This window comes from Lygodium microphyllum, chromosome 4 (assembly GCF_053477565.2).
Source record: "Lygodium microphyllum isolate KBCC chromosome 4, Lygodium_microphyllum_v1.1.10, whole genome shotgun sequence".
In the NCBI taxonomy this organism is placed as follows: domain Eukaryota; kingdom Viridiplantae; phylum Streptophyta; class Polypodiopsida; order Schizaeales; family Lygodiaceae; genus Lygodium; species Lygodium microphyllum.
In genome coordinates, this window is record NC_141138.1 from 182,251,390 (window position 1) to 182,276,097 (window position 24,708).

At 41.2% G+C, this 24,708-nt stretch overlaps 1 protein-coding gene across 3 annotated transcripts in view; it reads left to right on the forward strand.

Moving 5' to 3' along the window:
- The first annotated feature begins 903 nt into the window (after nucleotides 1-903).
- Nucleotides 904-24,708, forward strand: part of LOC148037976 (Tubulin binding cofactor C domain-containing protein) — a 68,379-nt gene continuing 44,574 nt past the window's right edge. For 2 of the 3 annotated variants that reach the window (XR_015690736.1, XM_087677008.1), the window contains exons 1-2: nucleotides 904-1,736; nucleotides 2,080-2,214. Coding sequence is in view for 2 of the 3 variants with exons in the window: in XM_087677008.1 (XP_087533134.1) it covers nucleotides 1,005-1,736; nucleotides 2,080-2,214 (867 nt within the window). In the remaining variant the exon portion in view is untranslated. The remainder of the gene's footprint in view (nucleotides 1,737-2,079; nucleotides 2,215-24,708) is intronic. The other variant, XM_087677009.1, reaches the window with a different exon arrangement.

Consider the following 24,708-nt stretch of genomic DNA (forward strand, 5'->3'; position numbering starts at 1 on the left):
TTTGCTTAGGAATCTAAAATGCAAGGCACATGTGTTTAAGGATATGTACTATAAAAGATTGACACACTATCTTTGGCTTGGGCATGGCAAATGCCATTTGGCATTATGATGTAATTACTTTACTCTAACATAATATAAGTACAGCAAAAAAAAAAAAAAACCTCTCCTCTAAGATTGCTTTCTCTTTGTTATCTTTATCACCCTTGTGCGTGCTAGACCTTCTCTCTTGTGCTTGCCACATGTATACCTAGGGTAGAGGGGCTATTATTAGAACCATTAAGTCGTTGCACGAAGCTCTCATCAACGGATATGAAATGGCCTTTTGCTCTGGATTTATTTGCAACGTCATGAGGAATCAACAAAGTAAATCTTTGCTTGCACGACGATGGACATTACTGATGTCCCACACATTGAAAATGAAACGATGTTTAAAAAAAAAAGCCATCCAAGTATTGGTTGTCAAACAATCGACAAGGTAGATCCAATAGTAAAACACGGGTTTGAACCCACGTTCATGCACAATGGCAATAGCCGCATATGCGTAATCCAATCACCACTCATGTGCTTTTGTGTTGCAAGTGATCATAAAGAGTTCTACTACTAGGCCCAAAATCAGCCGCATGACCTCAAAATTGGGCCCATTGCCCTATGAATTTATCACCGATCCAAGGGTTAATAAAATGAACTAAATCTAGGTGAAGTCAAACAATTGAAAGAAGTCAAAGGGAAGGGTTTGATTAAGAGGAGGATCTAAACATTGGAAGTTGGGGGGGATCAAGGCAGGCAGGCCTAGGCTAGTAGCCTAGTAGTAGGATCATGGTCCCCCGAGTTTGAAATATAAGAGGAAAAGGCAGCCAAAGAAAAATGGAAAAAAAAAAGAAAGAGGGCTAGCAACAAAACAGAAAAATGGGAGCGATGAGAAAGAGAAAAACATTAGGCGTAGGGGCCAGAGGCAATGGTTAAAATTTTGGAACTGTGGTGGCACTCGAGTTGATCCAGGGAAGATGAATGTTGGGTCATCGAGCACGGAAGCAGCAGCAGAGCAAGCAGCAGGACGCTCTTCTTCTCCCGCTGCTTCACCTTCCTCGTCTTCTCCTGCCGCAGCATCATCAATATCTTCATCATCATCCATATCATCATCACCATCACCATCACCATCAGCAGCAGCAGCAGCAGCAGCAGCAGCTTCCTCTTCGTCTCCCCCTTCATCCTCTCCCTCTCCCTCCCCTTCCCCCTCCTCGTGTCCCTCTGCCCCTGCCCCTGCCCCTGCCCCCGCCCCGGTCCGACTCTTTGTCCGGCGCGAGCCCTTCGAGTATGGCCTCCTCCCCCTACCCTCCCTCATCTTCTCCTCGCCCGATGCCGCATCCTCGGTTCTGCGGGCCCTGCGCGCCAGGCTTCTGCAGCAACCGGCCCAAGGATCTGCACCCTGGCCCCGTGTCAGCACCCCCGGCATCGCCCAAACCCTAGAGCTCCCCCTCTACCAAGCACGCCTTGTGCTGGAGACCTTGGCCTCCGTGCTGCCGGACCAAGGGCCTGACACAGATCCCCTGTGCCATGCCTTACCGGCTTTTATCGACTCTGTGGGAGCAAGTATCGACGACCTGCTGCTCTTCCTTTACCTCCAGAGCTACAAGAAGCCCATCATTCGCTCGCACAAGGATGCTGCTGCAGTTGCAGACGTATGGCCATCCAATTCAGCTTTTGATTCGCTGTTCTCTACCTTGTCGCCTCTCCAAGTAAGCTCCTTTCTAAGGCTATGGTTGTTCAAGGCTTTGAGAGCCGAATTTTAATGGCTTAAACTTCAGATCGAATGCATTAGGAAATGCATGTAAGCCTTGAAGCCTAAGCATGTGCGAGGTTTAAAAAAGTTGGAACATAGCAAAAGCAAAAATTACGACCTTCCATTCACATAATAGTTTGCACGATCAGGCAGCTCTGCATCAAATCGACGTCAGCATTTGGATTCTGTGTCCAGTTTTTGCTTGGTTAGAGGGGAGTGTATGCTGACAATAATTTGGGTGTCCTTCATTGCTGTGAGCAAGTCTGTCATCTTAGCAAACTGTGGCATTCTTCTTGCAGGTGCGAACAAGCAAAAGAAGTATGCCTTCTCAAGCAGATGAGGCAGCTCACCAGCTTGCTTATGTGCAGAAGCATTTGCCAGCACTGCTTTCTTTGTTGGCTGAGCCAACAGAAAACAACGATGCCAATTCACAGGTCACAGTTGATCGCTACCAGTCTTCGATATTCTGCTTGAAAAAGATAACAATAGCTCTTTAGGGCTGTGGTATTAAGTAGTCATTGTATGCTATGAAGTGAATCCTGTTCTTAAGTCATGTACAACTTTGATTCAACTGAGTCCCAAGACTTGCAGATAACAGTAGCTCCATGGAGCTGTGCCAATAACTAGTCAGTGTTTATTACGGGGACTTTCGTGGAGTTGTTGCAAAACTTTGATTCGATCGAGTTCCATCACACATTAATTATTCAAATGGCTTCGTGGTAGGAATCTTGGAGACGTGTTTTGTCTGGGGTTGATTTTTGGGGGAACCACCAAATATTTTGTGTGAGTCTAGCACTTGAAGTAGTTTACACATGGCATAGTCTTTGGTGCACCTATTGGAGACCAATACGTGCATGAAGTTTGGCAAGCCTTTTGTTGCCAGCTGCAAGGGTTGGCTAGCATCCTTACAATTCCAAGTTTGACAAGCCTTATTTTGATATGACTTTGGGTCCAAGAGCTCCCCAAGTCTTTTTGTTACTGGTTTTACGAGTGCCAAGCATCCTTACAACTTTGTGGAGGTTTCACAATGGACACTAAAGGAGATGATTGTTGGCCTTCCATAATCACATTGCTTTTTGATATTGCATATGCCAAAATAATTAAATCTAACTAGTGTACCTCTCGTGCATTCCCCTTATTGCATATCATGGGTTTGATACTTCAATACCCCCCTTCAAACTCATGATATACAGAGTTTTATGTATGGCTATCTTTTGCAATAGCTTGGTCACCACATGACTTACTTAGGGACACCCACCCACCTTTGAATAGCTTAGAGGCTTATTGGCTTGTCTACTCAAGATGATCAAAGGCATTCTTGACTTGATCACTCGTGGCTTAGAGGTGTGGATGGTTTAGCATACTAACATTAAGAGGAGCCTTTTGAGCTCCCTTCTTCTTAAAAGTCACGAAAAGTGTTTCATTATGCTTTTCTTCTTTTGGTTTTGGGTTTTTGTCTTCTTCTCCTTCTTGATCATTCTCTTGAATCATCTTCATAAGGAATACCTCTTGGGGTCTCTCTCTATTAAAGGAGTTTTTCTCCTCATGGCCAATTTTGTGACAAAAGTCACACAATCGGCTCATTGTGATTGATCTTGTTCTTCCCCTTGAATTTGGATTTGGTGTAGAGGGCTTTATGCTTAGGTGTTGCATTGACTTCTTGCTTGAACTTCAGTCTTTTCTCTTTGTCTAGAAGAAAGGCTTCAACTTCAACTAGCCTAGGAGGGGCATGTTGATAAGAGTAGTGATCACATGGTCATTCTCGGAGTTACTAAGCCTTATATATGATCCAAATGAGATGCAAGAGATGAGTCATGACCGGGGTTTCATTTTCAATCTGGAAAATTCAATGAGCAAGCTAAACTTTGAGCATTTGGATCGAGCTACAAAAGGTTTGTTGAGCTGGTTTCAAGTATCCTTTGCAGTGTCACATCCATCTACATGATGATTCATGAACATAGGTATCATTCAACTCTAGTTTGATAATGGTTTGAGCTTTTCATTGTTGACTCCCAATGCAGCTACTTGAATTGCTTTCCATGGCTTCTTCTCTTTCCCGTTGGCAATATTACATATTTTTTCCTTCATAAGAATTATTTTCATTCTTGTGTACCAGGCGTGAAATGCATACCCTTTGAACTTGGTAGTTCCCCATTGTGTATTACTAGATGACATGCTCGTTGTCTTGAGATGGTTGAATGTTATAAAGAACTTATGATACTGTTTTTAGAAACATAGGAGTAGAATAACATGGGCTGAACTAGCTCTGAAGTTTCAACAATATAGATGACAATAGTGTTGCGTATTGGAAATGGAGTAGCTGTAGCAAACAAAGTGATGATACTACATTGAAGATTTAGATGGAGTAACCATAGTACACTAATCTCATTTAGGATTTAGAGTCCAAGAGCTACCTTTGCAACTCTATTTCAGCAAATGATACCTTTCTTTTAGGGTAATCCAGCACGGCATTAAAGCAGAATACATGGCTTCAGAGAGGATCATCCAATAATTTTTGAACACACTATGAGTAGCAGCATATTGCAACTCTCTAGTGGAGTGACAACTTCAACACAGGAGGGTCCCCTCAAAGGGTAGTTATGGCATTATACTTTACTGTGACTGTGATTGCTGGAGCTATTTCATTTCAACTTAGAACCAATTGGGAATTTGAGAGTAGCAATGGCGGCTACACATCTAAGGTAACATCCAAATGTTTGAGTAGAAGCTAGACATAGCTCTTCAATGCTGAGTGATAAGGAGCATAGGATCTCGCCAACCATACCTCAATGCTATGCTCTAAGATACCTTGCTGAAATGTTGAGAGAGAGAGATGGAGAAGAGATGCAATGAGTACACAATGTGATAGAGTCAGCTTAAAATCGAAGCAAAGTGAATTGCTTATTTGTGAGAATGAAGTTCCTTTGTAACGGTTTTACAAATGGTGGTTTTGGAAGGTGGTTTTGTAGGTGCAATCTCACCTAACTAATTAAAATTTAAGTGGAACTAGTAGGTGAAAGGTGGGTTCTTATGATATAGTGGGTGTAGGGAACAAAGTTTGGGATAAAATAATTAAATCTAACTAGTGTGCTCCTTTTGCATTCCCTTCAATGCATATTATGATATTTCAAGATAGACAGCATGCACCGCACTCTTTTACATAAAGTTCTGTTATATCTTTCAGCCACCCCATTTGAAGAAGGGTTGTAAGGGGCTGTAAGCTCCCTCTTAATACAATGTAAGTCACAAAAGGAGTTGAATTCAGTTGATGTGAACTCACCCCCATTATCAGTTCTCAAGCATTTTAGCTTTCTACTTGTCTGAGTGGTCACAAATGCATGAAAAATTTTAAAAACAGCAAACACTGCACTTTTCTTTTTCAGCAAATACACCAAAATCTTCTTGGAACAATCATCAATAAAGGAGATAAAATATGCAGTACCACTCAACGATTTCACGGGCATACTACATACATCAAAATGCACTAAGTCCAAGACATTGGACTTACGTGAGACACTAGAGTAAAAGGAAAATTTTATTTGCTTTCCAATCTGACACTCATTACAAAAATCAAGTTTAGAGCCTTTTTCATCAACCCTCTTTAGAGAGGTAAAGACATCAAGTCCTTTTTGGCTCATATGGCCTAATCTCTTATGCCATAACTCCAAGTGGCTGCAAATTTCAACAACTGCAAGAAGCTTGCCATTCAAGGCTATACAGTGCAAGCAATACAAAGTGCCCTTCTTGGTTCCTTTTGCAATCAGCATGGAATCCTTTTTCACTTTGCACAAACCACCACCAAACAGTGTAGTGTAGCCATGCAAGTCAAGCTGACCAACAAATAGTAAACTCTTTTTAATGGCATACACATATCTGACATCTTTCAACACAAGCTCTTGACCATTGTCTAAAGACAAGTGTACTGTGCCAATCCCATGAATGCTACAAGCATGGTTATTTCCAAGATACACCTTTCCATAACTGCCTGCATTGAACATAGCAAAACACTCTAAGCAAGGAGTCACATGGAAAGAGGCACCAGTGTCTATAATCCAAGTCTGAGTGACACCATCATTAACTGACAAGAGTGCATCAATCACATCAGGCTTGGTAATCTGCATATCTTGCATGTGACATACAAGGGCATCATAATCAACTGCACACAATACATTAGTTTCTGTATTTGAAAGCTCTTCTATGACCACGCTAGAGGCCACATTGGCCTTCTCTTTGCCTTTGGTTGTCTTCGATGCATTTGACTTTTCTTCCTTATTCTTTTTCTCTCCTGCATTCTTCTTTCTCTCTTGTTCCTTCTTGTAATACCTGTTGTTAGGTTTCTTGTGGCCCTTCGAACCGCAATGAGAGCAAGTAATGTCACTCTTTCCTTTCCTTTGCTTTTGCTTCTGTTTCTCTGTCCTGCATTTGCATTTTTCTTTTCAGCCCTGCCTCTTACATTATAAGCTGAGTTGCTGTCTTTTCCACTAGACATACGTCTAATTTCTTCATTCAAGATAGAACCCCTCACCCCATCACATGAGAGATTGGGGTTATTGCTGAGTGAAACCACCAAGGTCTTCTAAGAGTCAAGCAGTGTTATGATAAAAAAGATCACCCTCAACTTATCATCAAAGTTTAAATTTGCATCTTTGAGTTGATTTAGAATCCCTGTAAATGCACTCAAGTGCTCAACTGTAGGCTTTGACTCATCCAGTTGTCTATTCACCAACTTGCGTATTAAATGGACTTGATTAATAGGTGTGGTGATCTCATAAGTAGTTTTCAGCTTCTCCCATATTGCATAATGTCATGAGGAGATGTATTTTTGAAACCTCACCTAACATGTGGATTAATTTTTAATCACATGATTAAGTAAATGATGCATATGTGAGGTGCAATTGGGATACTAAATTTATAAGCCCGACACCTGAAGAAATCACGAGATGTCAAAGGCAAAAGTTGCTATAAGTTATGCTGCATAGGTACTTGGTGGTATCTGGTGCTAGTTGTTGGCCTAGGTCATCCATTTGGCCATAAGTGTCAGTTGTGGTGACACTAGAGAAGTGACATTTAATGGTACCTAACACCAATCTGATGGTCGAAGATGGCCTAGAGATACTTGGGAATGAAAGTTGCCTAGCCAATTTAATTATTGGCCAGTCAGATTATTTTTCAGGGCATTGAAACAATTATTAGATTAATTTTCAGTATTTAAAGACTGAAAATTAATGTTTAATCATGAAAAATGCTGGAAAAACCATTTGAAAAGGCTGCCACTTGTCAAAAATGCCCATGCAAGACTGAAAAACGTCTTTAAAGGTTGGAGAGAAGCATTTCTATAAATTCAGCCTGCAAGGGAGAGGGAGGGGAGGCTGCTGGTTTGATTTGCAGCCATTGGAGGACGTTTTGAGGCAGCTAGGGTCAAAAGAAGACATATCAACAGCAGGAGACAACATCTATAGGTTGTTAAGGTAGGGCAGCAGTAGTAAATGATTGATTTTCTTCAGTTCTTTGCATCTACATGCTGTTGTGGTAGGGTAGCAGCTGCACTTGACTGATTTTCAGTCATTCTTCGGGACAAAACTCTGAATTTTCTCTCTATAGCTTTCGCTCTTATCTCCTAGCCATTTCATAGCGTTGTTCCAAAGATCTCAGCATTTGGACCCTTGGAGGCTGAGAAATTGCAAATTTCTCTGCTGTAAACTCTAATTTATAAATTAGGGTTTAGTAGCAGCCTTGGGAAGTGTGCTAGAAATTGGAGTCTCCAAGACTTGGATTCAACAAGGCCGAAGGTAAATTTCAGCTGAATTCAGGTGGAGGACTAACCAACCATTGAATTTGGGGCATTTTCCATCGTCTATGAAGTGGGTGAAGGCCAATTGAGTGCTCGAATCAAGGGGCAAAATAGATTGAAGACTTGCTGGTCGCTTTGGACAGCAAAGGGGAGTTGAAATACCGAAAGGGATTGGGAGAATCCCATTGTAAGTTAACTTTTTCTTCAATAAAGCTAAAGAAATACTAAAAGGGGCGCCAATTTTGGGGCCAATCGGGTGTGCATTGTCCAAGATCAGTAGGTAATTTTGTATTTTCAGATTCGCATTTATTGTTTGCTGTTGTAATTAAGTTGTAATCAGGGATTTACCACCCTATCTGAGGACTCAGGAGGAAGGTTGGTTTCACATAACATGTAAGCCCTTAATGTCTGTCAGAATGTCATCAGTGGCACCGATCTTTATGTAAGCCACAGCCTTTTTATTCACTCTGGCCCAATCTGCATCAGACATTAGTGCGGGTTTATCTTCCTGCAAAGTATCCTTACAATCCTTTAGGAACAAAATGCTCTGCATACGGTCTTTTCAAAGGTCAAAGCCATGACGATCAAACTGTCTGATCCCCATCAAACTCTTGATGTCTGAACTGGAAGAAGTTGCAGCCATTTTATCACGAACACAGGAGTAAATGCACTAATCTGCGGAAGCCCAAGCTGAACCAGCAAAATACATTACTGTTCTTCCTTAACCAAAAATAAATCTCTGCTGTTTGTACATGAACTAGCCACCAAATGGGCACCGAAATTTGCGCAAATCCCCAAAATTTCAAGTCCAAAATTGCATAAATGTCAGTCAATCCGACCTAGCTAAGTAAAGCTTTGCCAATACATGAAAAGCCCCAAGTTTCTGGGGTCCAATGTCAGGAAATTTTGCTCAAAGGGTCAAAATTTTGACTAATTTGGCAAAATCCCCAAATTAATTTGGGTCACCGCTAGCGATGTCTGCAATTTTTGACTCGATAGTCACTAACAGGCATGAATTATGTCAAATCTGGGAAAAGCCCCAAATTTCTGGCTCGAATTCTCATAGATCTGTGATCTGTGCTTTTGATGTGTGAACTACCGTAAAAAAAAGAGAGTAATTGTAAAATTAAAAGAAACTTTTAATTTTGGGAGATTGATAGGAGGACGTTGACCATTGATTGTCGCGTGCTTACACGCTACGTTGAAGTCGTCGTCTGCGTGTCACCCACGTGCTCGCCAGTCACCCGCATGCCCGCTGGTCGCCCGCCTATCGTGCAGTCGCCGCTTGTCTGCAGTTCGCCATGATGGTCCCTGGTCCCCTTCGTCACGACACGACTGCTATTCGAGTCCTCCGCGCACGCAATAGTCGGCGCCTAGTCCACGCTCGTCGCCCAGTCGCGAACAATTGCCGCCTGGAGTTACATCATCTGCTTGTTGTCGGCTCTGTTAGCTAGTCCCGTCAGGTCAGACCAGACTTGCATGCACAACCTGTGCTTTGATACCAGTTGTTGGACTAATAGGGGCACGGCTGAGAGAGAGATGGAGATTGAGCAGGAGTGAGCATGTGTGTGTGACGACTGAAGAGAGTTTTGAGTAGAGTGAATAGTACCAGACGATTAGAGTGTACAAACAATGTGTTGGTACACAAAGAATAAAATGTATTTATACCTAGGGCACGTAAAGGGTGCATTCACATGTATAATGTGTGTGTACTATACATAGAGGTTACTGGGCCTTTCTATCCCAACACATAGTGCCTCAAAGCTGCCTTGCTGATCCGGATGCTCTTCTTGATGGTCACAATGTTGGTTAGCAATCTACACATGTTGTACTTACATTCTCCATAGTCCTTGATATGTGAATGTTTTTGTTGGTGCATTGCTATTGTTGAGTGTTGGGATTGGTGACAAGTATGACACAGTCTTGAAGGTGTTCATGGTGTCCTTGATACCATTCTTAGTTGACCTCATTCTCGGTCCTCCACGTCAGAAGTGGATGCGGTGATGGAAGCATGGAAAACTGTTGTAATAGATTGTTGAACACAAGAGACAAAGGAAAGGAAAAAATAAACACTGCAAAAGAAAAGGCACTGCATAAAGTACTCAAAAGTGAAGAGATACTCGGGAAATGGAATCCATATACCAAGATATGAGACGATATAGAACCAATGTGAGTCACTAAGGCACTAGCACCTACTCCTCTCCCTCCACCGAAACCTGTTAGATGATGAATGATAGATGATATATGATACTTAAATGACTATGGAGGAGGAGCGTGAATAAATAGGCAAAAATTAATGCCATAAATGATGTCAGATCGGCTAGCATTAAATGCTGGTTGGCCAGCAATAAATGCCATAAACACCATCAAAATGACAAATAAGAAATGCCTAAAATATCTAGAATGTGCCCAACCCTCTTTGGTATGCATAGACTCAGCCATGAAGTGACATATTTGCTAACACCCTCTCTCAGATCAAGGGTGATTTGATACAATAGAATATACAATGATAATGTTCCATCATAGTACATACAACAAGGACCAACAGAGTAGAACCATGGATACCCAAGCAGTGGGTGCACAAGCCACCACCAAGGTGCCTTGAAGAGAACTTGATGTCGATGTCGATCGTATCAATGCTTGAAAATAGAGAAGAATCATAGCAGCTCTCAATATCTGTCAACAATGTCTCGTAGTAGCATACAAGACCAGCCTGTTAAAAATGCCTTTGAATATATGCGACCATGGGTTCCCTGCCTGCCTTTGGCCAACTGCCAAAGGATCCCCTTAGGTGAGCTCAGACTAGGAGCCAATCTCTATCTCTGTCAAATAACTAGCTCATCATGAACTTGGATGCCAATCCTAGCTCCAGGATTTGAATATGCTAGACTTTGGTCCATGCATCAGGGAAACCCCTCTCAGAAACTTGGGCACTTGTATACTTGTATAGATGAGGTGTACCAACCCCATCTCACCACCCTCTCACACTTCCTCTTTGGTATTGGAGAGTTGTGACGGTTGACCGCATCATTTGTACTAGCAACCTAGAAGGGAGGCCCTTGCAGCCATTGCCGGGGCCACATAGTTGGAGCCTAAACCTGGACATGGAGAGAAGGAACACCCACCGAGAGAGTTGTCACCCTTTGTCACCGTTTGCTCTTGCTCGTGTTGTAAAGTATGTAAAGTTGCTAATGTCTTGCAGTCCTTGCGATGTTGGCTCTTCTTGCTACAATAATAGCATTGAGATGTCGTCGTCTTCTGTCGTATGGCACCCTTCTCTAAAAGTGGAACATTTGAAGCACCAAGAGATAGCATCCTCATAGAAACTTGAAGCTAAACATAGCAAGTCTCGAATAGAACATTGGTAGATGAAGAAATAATGTTGGCATGCCGACCATTAGGAGGAGGTGTTGGAGGAGCCATGAGGAGGGAGATACAGAGAAGATGAAGAAAGACACCGGATTTTCAAGGGGAAAAATATGCTAAAAATATAGACTTACAAGGTTTACACAAGTTCAAAGTAGTAAAGAAAGCACATAGAGAAAAAGAGTAACTAGAGAGTAGTGATGAGAACACGACAATCGGATGCACACGAACTCCCTCTAAAGCTAGGCAGTGTATCACAGACGGAAAATTCGAATCAAACGGCCAAAAAATAGCCTGAAACCTATTGCCCAGCAGCCCATAGAAGCATAAAAGCAAAACACAGATGCTGGTCGGGAAAACACAGACAATAGCTGCATTAAAGGAAATCGACCTGCAGGAAAACAGGTCGCCTCAGCCTGCTGTCCCCAAAATGCAGATTGGGAAGGGTCAATAATAGGTCCCTACCCTTGAAATAGCCCTAGAAATCGGTAAATGCAAATGGTTGACTGCAAAATTGCAGCAGAACAGGCTGAAAATTAGCAGAGGAAGGTCACCTAGGCTGTAAATCAGTTGCAGCAGCAAGAACAGGTCCAAACAGCAGATGAAAAGTTGAAATTCAGACCTGAAACAGTGCAAAACAGCAGCAGGAACAATGATCTGCAATTTGATATCATGTCAGAAGTGGATGTAGTGATGGAAGTGTGGAAAACTGCTATAATAGACTGATGAACAAAAGAGACAAGGGAAAGAGAAAGAGAAACAGAAACATTGCAAAAGAAAAGAACACTGCACAGAGAACTTAGAAGCAAAGAGATACTTGGGAAATAGAATGCATATACCAAGATACGAGACAATACAGAACCAATGTGAGTCTCCAACTGTGTAGGCACTAGCACTTACTCCTCTTCCTCCTCCAGAACTTGTCAGATGAATGACAGATGATGCATGATACTTAATGACTGTGGAGGAGGAGCCTGAATGAATAGGCAAAAACAATGTCATAAATGATGTCAGGTCGGCCAGCAATAAATGCTATAAGTACCATCAAAATGACAAATAAAAAATGCCTAAAATATTTAGAATGTGCCCAGCCCTCTTGGCATGCATAGACTTAGCCATGAATAGACATATTTGCTAACACTTCAAACATGGAGGTTTGAGGCCCCTAGTTGTACGATACACATTCGCATTCATTCATTTTCATTGAGCATTCTACAAATTGTGTTTTACTATTGTATAGTTTGCATTTCTGTGTTTTCCCTAGTATTTCTTTACATGGTATTAGAGCTACGTGGTCTCAATTGACACCCGAGCCTCGATAGAAGGCTTAGCATTCGAGAGACATGAGAATGCAAGAAGAGATATATTAGTTCTCATCACCAAAGCAGTCTCTTTGAGCCTCTTTCCTTGGTGTTGATATCCCCCTCATTGCAGGTTTTTGAGAGAATGGTATTCACATTTTCATTCACAAACATAAGATTTTCATGAGTTGAAAGGTATTTCTCCAAGGTCCATGTATCTTCTTACCCAAGATGAATAGGTAGTGATTTTGAGGCAAAAATGTGCGAGTCAAACAAGGTTATAACCCTTATACTCAAGATTCACCTCATCATAGTCTTTTCCCTTTTGGGTATCATCTTAATGATCGGGTTTACATCTTGGAGGAAGGTGAGCCGCAGTCTGAGTTTGAAGTTGCCTCTCGACAAGTCTTCTTGCTTAGAGGTCTACTCCATGTTTCCATGTAGCCATTAGGTCAAGTGCATCATGGACAGTGGAGCTACTAATTATATGTTTCCCCTTCCAAGACATTTGTCTCTTGTGAGTTGGCATAGACAATGAATGTTACATGAAGAGTTTCTTGGCCAAGATTAGAGGCTTTTGTATCATTCGATATAAACTATGCAAGAGAGTCATCTCAACAAATGCTATGTGAAATGGAGTTCAAAATGCTTGTTGTCATTTTTAGGGTTTGGCAGGCTGAAGTGTTCACTTGCAGTTTTGAACCCTTTTGATGCAAGGCAATGAATTGCATTCAATTTGTGCCAAGCCGTTGTTACATCCACTTCAAAAGTGTTTGTGAGCCATTGAGAAGAGAAAACTTGTTTGAATTGCACCCATGTTGTTGGTGCCTTGCCTTGCATCAAAAGGGTTGTCCACCTCTGAAGTGCATTCCCTTTTAAGTGTTTGCCTTGTGCACTTTTGAAGGCTTTGAAAAATTGCCCCAAGAGTAGGTTGTATCAAATTGTTGAATGAAAGTCAAAGCCTTCAATCTAGCCTGCATACCATTAAAGGTTTCAAATTTGATTGCTGCCCCACTTTCTTTATAGTTTTTAACTTTATCCAAAGGAGTCAAGCTATTGTACACAAGTGGTTGTAAAAATGGTGCTCTTGGTGATGCCATTGCTGCATTTGCATTTGACATATGCTGAGTAGTGCCTCCCAAGTGACCGAACATTCCAGTTTGCACATCTGGCTGCATACTTGGCTGCGTACCAATGTTACTATACATGCCAATGTGCATTTGGGGCTGCATTGCCCCATGATAGTTCCTTGAATACCTAATATAGGTGGCTGAAAACTAGCTGCATTTTGCATGTCAACATTGGTTGGTGCAGTGGCATCCATAGTCTGAACACTAATCCACTCCCAAAATAATGTGGATGTGTAGATGGTGGGGGAATTGTTTGCTGTCCATGAGGAATATGTTGCACATTATTTCCTAATAGATGATCATGCTACTAAATTGAAGTTCCTTGCACATTTGGCATTGTAGATAGACCTGATAATTTACTTCACCATGCACTTGTATGTAATATCTTTGGTTGAAAAGTTTGCCTATGAGCCACACTTGGATGTTTAGAACGTGAAACAACATTTTTACCTTCAACATTAGGAACTGATTGCATAAATTCAACAAATTGAGGTTGCTGAATTAACTGTTGCAAGTTCATAACAAGACTTGCTAATTGTGCCATAAACATTACATTTGCTTCCTGAGCACCTTGGACTTGTGGAATTACATGTGATTGAGCTGTATGCTCATTGATTACATTTGTTGCTCGTTGTTCTGAAGTATGTTCAAGATTTGGAGACTCAAAACTATGTGTTAAGTGCCTTTCAAGAGGGGATTCATGTTGCTCACTCCTACTACCATTGTTGTGTGACATCTTTTACTGTTTGCCCCTTGTTGTACACAGTTTTCAGTGAGTATAAATCTTGTTGTAACTGAATTATTGTAAACCTAAATGCATGTGTTTGCTTGAGATAACCACAAGCTCACCTCCTTTAGAAAGTTGGTGATGTTCAAGCAACAGAACCATGAAACCAGCCTTTGGAAGCCCAAAGGGTAGTAAATGACATTTTAGCAAATGTTTAATTTAGCTTAACAGTAAATTCAGCAAGAAAATTCCACACATAGCTAGAGCTAGAGTGCTCGTGCTCACCACATTGACACTTGTTGGCCCCAAAGCTTGGCGCCCCTTTCAGTATTTCTTTGGATTATTGAACTATGCTCGAAATTGGTTACAAACGGTTGTATCTTAGTGATTTCTCGTAACATAATTGATCCACGGATGCATAATGGCCTTGACATCTTCATTACTAGCCTCCAACCAATTGTAGAGTGTTCAAAACTGCAAACGAACACTTCAGCCTGCCAAACCCTAAAAATGACAGTAAGCATTTCAACCCAATTTCATGGAGCGTTTGGTAAGATAACTCTCTTGCATATTGCATAGTCCCTATGCAGTCTCACGCTGTCTCTCTTACAAACAGAGAGGGTTTCTCATGAGGAAATTGTGAAAAGGTCTATTTCTTTGGGACAAAATTACGTAGAAAGTGCACTAGGCTTGATATCTCGAAGAAGAAGAAAGGATCTCAGCCCGTAGTACTGTCATAACTTGCTTTTGTGATATTTAGCTAAAAAACAGCAGCATACCTTACTGTACATGGAGTTACAAGACTACCCAATGAAATCCCTATGCCAAGAGGAGAAAAATTGGATGTTGTCCACACTTCATCTACGCTGTAAACTCATTCTATGGTTGAAATTTGCAAATTTTTGCGGCAAGAAAGAGAAGAGTGGTTGTCTCTAACTAAACTTGGGTTGTCCCAAATGAGAGAGAAGCCGCTCCAAATAGCCAAGATAAGCTTTCCAAATGAGTAACCACCCGCTCCTTAATCATATAATGTTTTTGATTTAACTAATTGATGTATCAATAACTCAAAATGAGATTCGTAGCCAAAGTGGCCTAGCCTATGGTGCCAAAGATGCTCATCATTAAAAGGTGATTTAGCCAAAGCCAAATCATATATGCCATGAAGCCTGAAGCTCTCAGTGGATGATCATAAAAGAAATTGTGACATCAGATAAAGGCCATAACAATATACTTTGCCTCAAGCATGGTTGTATGGAAACACATTCCTCAAGGTAGGAAACATTTGAAACAGTTAAGAAACATTTCTTGGTTGGAAAGTGATATTTTGGCCCGAAAAGTGACCCCTATTATGGAAGTATCTTTTTGCCTTGTGAAAGTGCTTGAAAGTGGCGTTTTTTTCCTTGCAATCATGTATTCTACTTGAAACTTTGGGATTCATGAATCGTGATAGACTACAACCCTTTCAGTCAATACGTGACAGTTTGCAATCTACGAACTTATGAGGAGCTTATGATACATCTTCGAGCTATAAGATACAACAACTCATACTTGTAATGTAGCTAGCAAAAGTATCATTGTAGCTACTGATGAGGATCTACTTGAGAGCTCTAACTCTTGCAACGAGAGTGATGAGGAGGATGAGAGATTGAGGACAATAAGGAGGACATTCAACCTGAGTCATGACTCATGATACATTCTCTAGGACTTAGGATTGACTTTTAGTAGTTTCCATAATCCATTTTGATAGAATCAGCCAATTCTAGGAGTAGTACCCAATGCTTTTAGTCTTTAGTTTTTTTTCAGTTCTTAGTGTGAACACAACAAAAGTTATAAGTTGTGTCACTACTCTTAAAGTGAGAGTTGGAGTTGGTTAACTCCAGTTGAGTTAGAGCTAGGTTTATCTTAGATCTATCTTGCACCTTTCATTCTCATTCTTTCAGTTTATGTACACTCTACTCTTTTGCTTTAGCACACTCTCATTGTCTCTCTTTTCTCTCCTCCATAGCTAGCTATCATTTTCCAACATTTGGTATCAAAGTAGGTTCTACGTGCGGATTTAGTTCAGCCACCGTCAGTCAGTGCCGCCTCGCCTAAGGTCATGTTGTTGTCAGCTAGCTATTTGCTCAAGGAAGAGAAGAGTGAGTTGCTGCTATGTGCAGCCCTACGTGCAGTCCGCACGCAGCCTGAGAAGCCACTGTTTTGGAGGAGTTGTTGCTGTTTTCAGCTCTGCCTCTTATTTTCTCACCTTTGCCTGCTATATTCTCAGCCTTTCCTACGATTTTTTGCAAACCCTAAAAAGTGCAGAAACCCTAATTTTCAGATTTGGGTTTTTTTCAAAATTTTTGCAATGTCCTATCTTGGCTATCTCTTTCCAAATCTCAGCTTGTGCTGGCCAAAAGTTGAGGCTTTTTGTCAATTTTCACTCGAAGTTCAAATTGACAATCAATTCGAAGAAATTTCACAATTTCTTTGACATTCACGCCAAAAAAATTTGGGTTTTGGCATGGTCTGTAGTCCCAGATATGAATCTTCATTGATAACGTCGACATTGCACAATTTCATAGACATTTGTGTAAGAAATTTGGGGCTTCTTATCCTAGAGCCATCATGTATCTTAAGGCAGATTTCAACTGTTGTTTGCTGTTGGCACGTACCCCAAGGTGACAATACTGCAGACATTCAAGCTGTAAGGTACAAAATTCTTTAATTTCTTTGAAATTTTTGGATGAAATCTGGGGCTTTTGATCAATACACATTCCAAGATAGCAGATAAGCGTTACAACAACATTTAATTGCTGTTACAATCAAATTGAGCAGAAAATTTGGGAAAATTTAGTAAATTTTGGTAAGAATATGCATTAATTTGTAATCTCTACTTTTGAGGATATGCATTACAAGGTAGATGTGGTACAACCATAATTACACTCGTACCTAGTACGAACTGGTTCGTACTATACGGTTCGTACCGTACGAATTTGTAAAAAAAAACAAGCGTTTTTTGTTTTGTTTTGTTTTTTTTTTTGCGTGGCTGGTGTTGTTGGTGGTGGTTTGGGTTGTTGACTATTGTTGTGGTGGTGGTGGTGGTGATTTTGTAGCCTTGATCGATCGACCAAGAAAGGGGGTGGAAGCTTGATTAGACTCCTCATACATGTTTTGTTATGATTTATCCTAGAGCCAAAGGCCATGCATAAGGTATTCAAGCAGTTCCAAACGTTTCTAATTGATGTCCCATCATTTTTCATAATATGTTAGTGTCATCAATAAATAAATTCAGCACCATTTGAGAATCATCAAGTAGCTTAATTCTATTGATTTTACCTTTGTTCACAGTTCATTTTGCACCACCCAACCCAAAGCATTAGTATACATTGCTAATAAAGCTAGGCCAGAGGATAGCTTGGCCTAATGTACCTTTCGAGAGTACATGAATTAGTGAATGTACCATCGGTAGCTACTTTAACCTTAGCAATGCCAAACAAAACCATAACAAAATTCATAAATCTTTTACCAAAACCTTTGGTGGTTTGTTTGGTAATTGTTGGTCTCACAGGTCATTTTGGCCTCTTGTAGACGTTAATAAAGCATCTCATGTCATTTCATCTCTCTCTCTCTCTCTCTCTCTCTCTCTAGCCTCTCCCTCTCTCTCAACCTTCTCTCTCTCAAGCATACATACCTTTTATTTGTATAATCATTCATGTATGATGTATCCACTCTTATGTATGTACTTGTAAGTTGTAGCGCATGTTGCACATGCGGCATATGCCATAGAGGTTTTGGCGTGTTACCCTCAAGTATTCATCTTATATACTCCAGTCTCCAATAGCATTGCTATTTAGACTTTAAACATTTGTTCTATCATCTATAGTTCAAAATAATGAAGTTAAATTTTTTTTCGTACTAATATCGTACCGTACCTTATAAAATCTTAAGGTACCATTTAGTACCGTATTTTATCGTACCGTACTGTACCGTACTTTTGGTACCTGACAACTATGGACTAGACAAACTTGTATGTTAGCTTTGTATCGAAAACAAAGTTTGCAAAAGAGTAAGATTTGAAATCATAGAGGTCAATAGTGAGATGCTCTAAAAAGAAAAACAAAATTGAGATGAAAAATGAACGGAATGAACAAATGCAATAATGCAAATGTGTATGTGTGTGTAAATGTAGCGAAAGACTTGAAAATGAAAGGCTAAGTATGTAGCAACCATTGGTGGGGAAGAAGGCCTAGAAGGTGCAGTGTAGTTTCTAGGAAGGGATGCGTAAAGTGCAATAGGATCGATGCTAGCAGACCAATCAGTCAACCCCTCAGGAGGAGAGTAGGATGGCCGTTGAGGCAATTCGTGTGCCACATGCCCAACAGCCGTGGGGGCTGAATGAGTAGATGGGGCAGCAGTGAGAGGCATAGCCCCACTAGACTATGTAGTCGTAGTAGTCTACTAAACCCTAGGAGGAAGACCTTGGGCCTTAGTACATCTCTCCTCGTCCACATTGTCCAACCTCTGCCAGTGGGTGCGAAATCTATTTTCTTGAGGAATTTGTTGCCAAAGGGATTGAGGTTCTTTGTTTCTATCGGAGGAAGTGGTGTCACTCTTGTTTTGGCTTGCCTTTGTATCTTGCGAGTTTTTGCCACTGTTGGTTTTCCCTCTCGAAGAAGAGGCAACCGACTAATGTACTGGATAAAATTGAAGTATTTGTCAAGCAACTTGTTTAAGAATAACATGACTTGATCGTCATTTGACTTCGGAGAGCCAATAGTGGCGAACTTGGCTAGTAACCTTCGATATTCGGCCAACTTAACTTTTAGATCATCCCCTTTCTTAATGGAAAATTCTCGAAGCTCAAAGTTGATGTTGATACGTCGAGTACGATCTCTGGCCACATAGCGGTCAATGAGATGACTCCAACTTTCCGATGCAAGAGGGAAGTGCTGTAATTGAGAGTGAAACTTAAGAAGCAAACCCTGCATCAGCTCGACATTGGCTGTGGCATTGTGAGCTCTGCATAGACGAACATAATCAAGGCGGGCTAGGTGAGGGTGAGGCATAGGCTCAAGACCAACAGCAAGGTCCCAAAGACCTTGAGACTCAAGCACTTGATGCACATAGTTCGACCAAGTAGTGAAATTTGACCCATTGAAACGAGTCTTATTTGTGAAGGCATTCTTGGCTGAGGCAACAAGAGTGGTAGTGCTTGGATAAGGTGGATAGGGTGGGTATTGTGGTGGAAAGGAGTACACTTGGGAATGGGTCCCATAGTGCCCGCTAGGCATTTGAGAAGCGTGCATGGTGAATCCAAATGTGTGCACGGGATGACTAGGCATGGGCATTGTGACTGCATGAGGACCCCATGGTGGAGGGATAGGGACATGTGGAGCAGAGGATGGATATCCTTATGTAGGAGTGACCCATGGAAAGTGAGACAAAGCACCATAAGTAGAGGAAGAAAATTTGTGCATCTGAGAGGTCATGGTATGTGTGTAGCTAGGGGTAATGAGGGGGATGCCCATCATAGTTGTCCCGGTAGGAAAATATATATCTACATGAGGAAAGGTAGAGGAAACTGTGTTAGAGGGTGGCATTCCTTGTAACGAAGTCTCATAGTGCGGAATGGCTTGTAGAAAAGGGTAGGTGACAATGTTATTTTCTAACATTAGAAACTCCTCACCAACATGCATTCCTATGTCAAGCCTTGAGTGGCTCTTCTTCCAAAAGTTTTTCCTTGAGCAACTAGAACAACTTTCCTTTGAATTTACCATGAGAAACAACTACATAAAATGACCACCACAACTCTTGAAAATACACTATAATTGGGTATAAGAGAGTGAATAAAATTCTCAATGTCTTTCAAAGTTCAGTGTACAAATCAGTTTCACTTGCTCTAAAGACAACCTATGTTTCCTAAACTTCATAAGAGTAAGTAATGCAAGCAAAGAGGTGGAATGCCCCTAACGAGGCATCATGATGTGAATATGGAATAGAGATTGAGAATGTGTTAGGAGCGGAGATAGAAGGTCCAACTTCCAGTGTGGTAGAGGGAGATGTGGAATGCAAGACGAGGTTTTGAAATGTGTGTGATATGGCTTCAAGAGAAGAGGGTGGGGTGGGAAGGAGAGAAGAAGAGTAATTGACTTGCTCAAATAAAATAGGAGAGGGTTTTGGTTTGAATGACTCAAAAGGGTTGTACTTGATATAGGGCTTGGCAAAGATGATGAAGATGGATTGCCAGTTGTTCCAAATGTCATATTGCCTCCATGATTAGAAAGGTGGCCAGCCTTACCAACCGGTCCAGAAGGAGTAGCAAAATTGGAAGAAGGGATGTCTTTTGGTCCATACTTATTGTGTAGGTACTCCTCAAATTGCTCCTCTGTGAGTTAATGAAATCTGGCATATCTGGCATGGGTGTAAACATAGAGGGTGTGGTTAGGGTGAATATGGAGTATCGTCTTCCTCGCCGAGCCCATAATGCCTCCTCAAGGCCTCCAGTGATGGAGAAGCCTGGTAAGACATCATGGGGTCACGAGAAGGTCTTTGAGACATTATGATTCGGTTATGAGTCGTATTGTGTGCCTCATGCAAAGACTAGCACCCCACAATATCCGTAGGATACTCTTTATAAGAGCACTAGCTCTGATACCATGTGAAAAAGAGTGTGGAGGCACTACTAGGGTTTGCATTGAGAAAACACAGTGTACGACCACGATAGAAGCACAACGAGAAAAAAATAGACATAGAAAGCAAAACTCAAACCCTAAACGTAAGACTCAAAACTCAAACACAAACAGAAGAAGGGATAGAAAGAACACAACTCTGAAGTGAATGAATGCTGTAAATGAATGTAAGAGTATATAGTGTGCCCAAGGGGAGAGCAGTGTGTTGGAGAGTGATGTCCATTGCAGACAGATCCCAAATGCTATGACGATGACTCAGTGATAGAGTGAGAGAAACATTGAACGCTGATCACGAGTGTGAGCAGATTGATGCGACTGCAGAGGATGATGCTTGATGATGTGGACGAAGTAGCAAAATATAGCAGTAGAATGCCGCAATAAAATGTGGTAGTAAAACATAGCAATAGGATGCCGTAGTAGAGGAGCAAACGAGGTGATGGTGACAGTTGCGAAGGCTGGACCGCCACGTGGTGGAAGATTGATGGCTGAGATCTGCACACAAGGGTGAGAAACTTGCACGGAAGAGATGAGATTGAATGGGTGCAACTTGTCTATTTATAGATGAGGATGGACCCTACCAAATTAGTGTTTCACTGAACTCTCTCGAACCGCTCCTTGTTTTAGGGTTTTTTATTAAATTAAGCTTGTTTTGGGGTTGTTTAAATGGCTTATCAGCATGGAATGCATTTCTAGGGTGAGAAACCTGCACGGAAGAGATGAGACTGAATGGGGGCAGCTTGTCTATTTATAGATGAGGATGGACTCTACCAAATTAGGGTTTCACTGAACTCTATCGAACTGCTCCGTGTTTTAGGGTTTTTCATTAAATTAAGCTTGTTTTGGGGCTGTTTAAGTGGCTAATCAGCATGGAATGCATTTTGTAGCATGTGTCCTCTCCCCCCCCTCCAAAAAAAAAAAAAAGAGGAAACAGAAAATCAACCAATTAAGCCTCATCAATGAATTTGAAGCATTTCAGCAGTAAATTTGCTACTTATAGACTTGATTTTAGTAGAAATTAGGGGCTTGGGATGCATCCCAGCAATCTTAGCATGCATGAAGGATTGTGGTTGTCAAATTGAAGATCTGTAGTAGATTTGAAGAGATTTGGTCATTTACAGACAGTAACAGCAAGAGTGACCTGTACGCAAATTGAAGAGTTAGTTTGGCTCTTTGAGCCTAGAAACAAGGGACAAAATTGAGATTAATGATGCTGGTCACTACCTTTAGACTGAAAATTAATGCTGGTTAGTGTTTTAGAGCTGAAAATCAGAAATTTCTCTCTCTATTCATTTTCCTTCATTTATGTCACATGCATGTTGAATTCGGCATTAGAAATTGGAGATTTGATCCTTCTATCTGAACTTGATGTGTTGTGATTGGGAATCTGGTGATCCTAGTCTGAAACCAGCAAGGTTTAGGGCTTTCATGGCATTGTTGGAATCATAGTTACCAGGAATGGGGAATGGGAACGGAAACAGGATATATATATATATATATATATATAGAGAGAGAGAGAGAATCAACACTTGAGTCTCAGAATCTAGAGAGAGATATCATATCAACCATAATTGGTGAAATTAGAGACATAATAATCAAGTTTCATCAATAATAAAGATTCAAAACATTGTAATCAGAAATAAATTATCGCATTCATGATTCAACATTGTAATCAACAATGTTGCATAAGTCCAACAAGTGTACATTGCAAAGACACAAAATATGCACTAAACTTTAAAGTCTAAAGATCCAAGTTACAAGAGCCCCAATTTCCAAGTCAATACTCTTAAGTTTCAAAAGGCTAGCTGCTAAGGCTTAAGCACTTTGATTCATGGAAGATGGCTCCACTGTGCCTGAATGCTCATCCTGCTGAACAACATTCTCGCCATCACCATCACCATCATCATTGTCATCGTCATCTTTTTTCCAACGTATAAAAGAATCAGCCTTTGCAAGTGATGTACGAGCTAGCAAGCAAAGATTGGAGCTCACATAAACTAGGTAATTTGTCTTCATTGTACCAAGACGATTTCTCTTCTTTGAGTGAATGTGATTGAATGAGCTCCATAGTTGCTCTAAACAAGAAGAGCTAATTGTGTGGCTAAGAATACGAATAGCCAAACTCTGCAACTCTGGAGCTTCTGCCCCATAGTCCTCCCACCATAAAGCAGCCCCAATATTTCTCCTATCCTCTAATGTATGCTCTGTACCAAACATCCCTAATGTTTGCCGGTACACAGAGAGCCAATTTTTAATTTTGCGTTGCATTTCACGGCTAAGATAAAGTCTGGCAAGCAATGTGTTCCAAGCCTTGACCACCTCAAGGTCTCTTTCTTGCATTTTTCCTTGAAACTCAGGATCAAGTACATATGCTGCAGCATGCATAGGAGAGTCATACTCATTCCATCTGTTGATGCATAACTCCTTGATCTGCTCATACTTGTCTGCATTTGGTTCCAAACTCTCCAACCTCTCAATCATGTGATCCATACCTTCATAGATCTTTCCAATTCATGGATCCATGCCATCTGCAAGCCTCAACATGTGCATAATAGGATCAACCATTTTGTTGGTGCAATTCACCTAATCCCAAAAATCTCTATTAGAGACAAATGCATTGCATAACACAACTGTAGCAATGGCAGCCCCAATCCAATTTTCATACTCATCACTAGCAAATAGCTCCCTAATTACACCTTTGCAATAGTGCAATCGACCAAGCATAAGAAAGCTATATGCAAATCGTGTATTCGAGTATTTGAGAAGTTCTTTGTCACTTCTCTTGCGGAACTCAGCATGCAAGTATTGATGATTACATATAAATGTGATAATCTTGTTGCCTTTCGTAACAAGAGATGCAATCCATGGCAAGTCCCCAATATCCTTCAACAAGTTATTCAAGCAATGCGCCATGCATGGACTAAAGGTGATATGTGGATACATTGCCATTAAAATGTTTCATGCTGCCCTGTTTGTAGGTTCACCATCTGCCACAAACTGCACTACATTTTCTGCCCCAACAGCCTGCACTGCCTCGTACCACTCGGATGCCAATACATCTGCACTCTTTCCAGTCTCTGAAGCATCATGACTATCAATAAAGTATACATCTCCACGAGAATATGCGACAATGCTATGTATGGACCTATGGCGTGTGTCACTCCATCCATCTGCTATCAATGTCACTCCATTTCTTGCCCATTGATTGCGAATATTTGTTGTTGCAATCTCTATGGCTGCTTTCTCCTTTTGAAGCAATGTAGTCCTCATAGTTTCTGATGAAGGGGGCTTATATGTGGATCTATACTCTGCAATCTTTGTCAGCATATTTAAAAAATAAGGTGACCTGGCTGATTTGAATGCAATATGGTCATGGTAAAAAAAGCGTGTCACTGTTGCATGTGTTTCCTCTTTTTTCTTTGGTTCCCATGAAGTGTGCAATGAACTCTGTCTAACACCACGACCTACTGCCATTGATGGCCCACGAGAAGGTTGTGTAGCCAATAAACCTGGTGGTCTTCTACATGAAGCACCATGCCCTACTGGCCTTGGAGTCCATGTTGTTGGATCCACTGCTATATTTGGAGTCCTCCTGGCATGTGAATTCCCCATAGAAGTGGCTATGCGGTCAAGTAACTCCTGCCTTTTCTCAATTGATACTCCCCTCCTCGTGTAGAAGATGGGCTCTCACTTTATCAGCTCCACTAGTGTGAGCATAAGAGCAAAGTTTGCATTTCCAAGGGCGAGCCCCTCCACCTCTCAATGGCACCCCTGCATCTACCTCATCCCACCATGACCAAGTAGTGCTTCGACTTCGTCCAATTGTTGACGAAGTACCTGCTGAGGATAATGAAGATCCCATAGATGTCAATGCTGCCATCTATATAAAAGTGACAAATAATCAGTAAAGTTCAATAAAATTGCAGAAATTTGCAGCCAAAATTT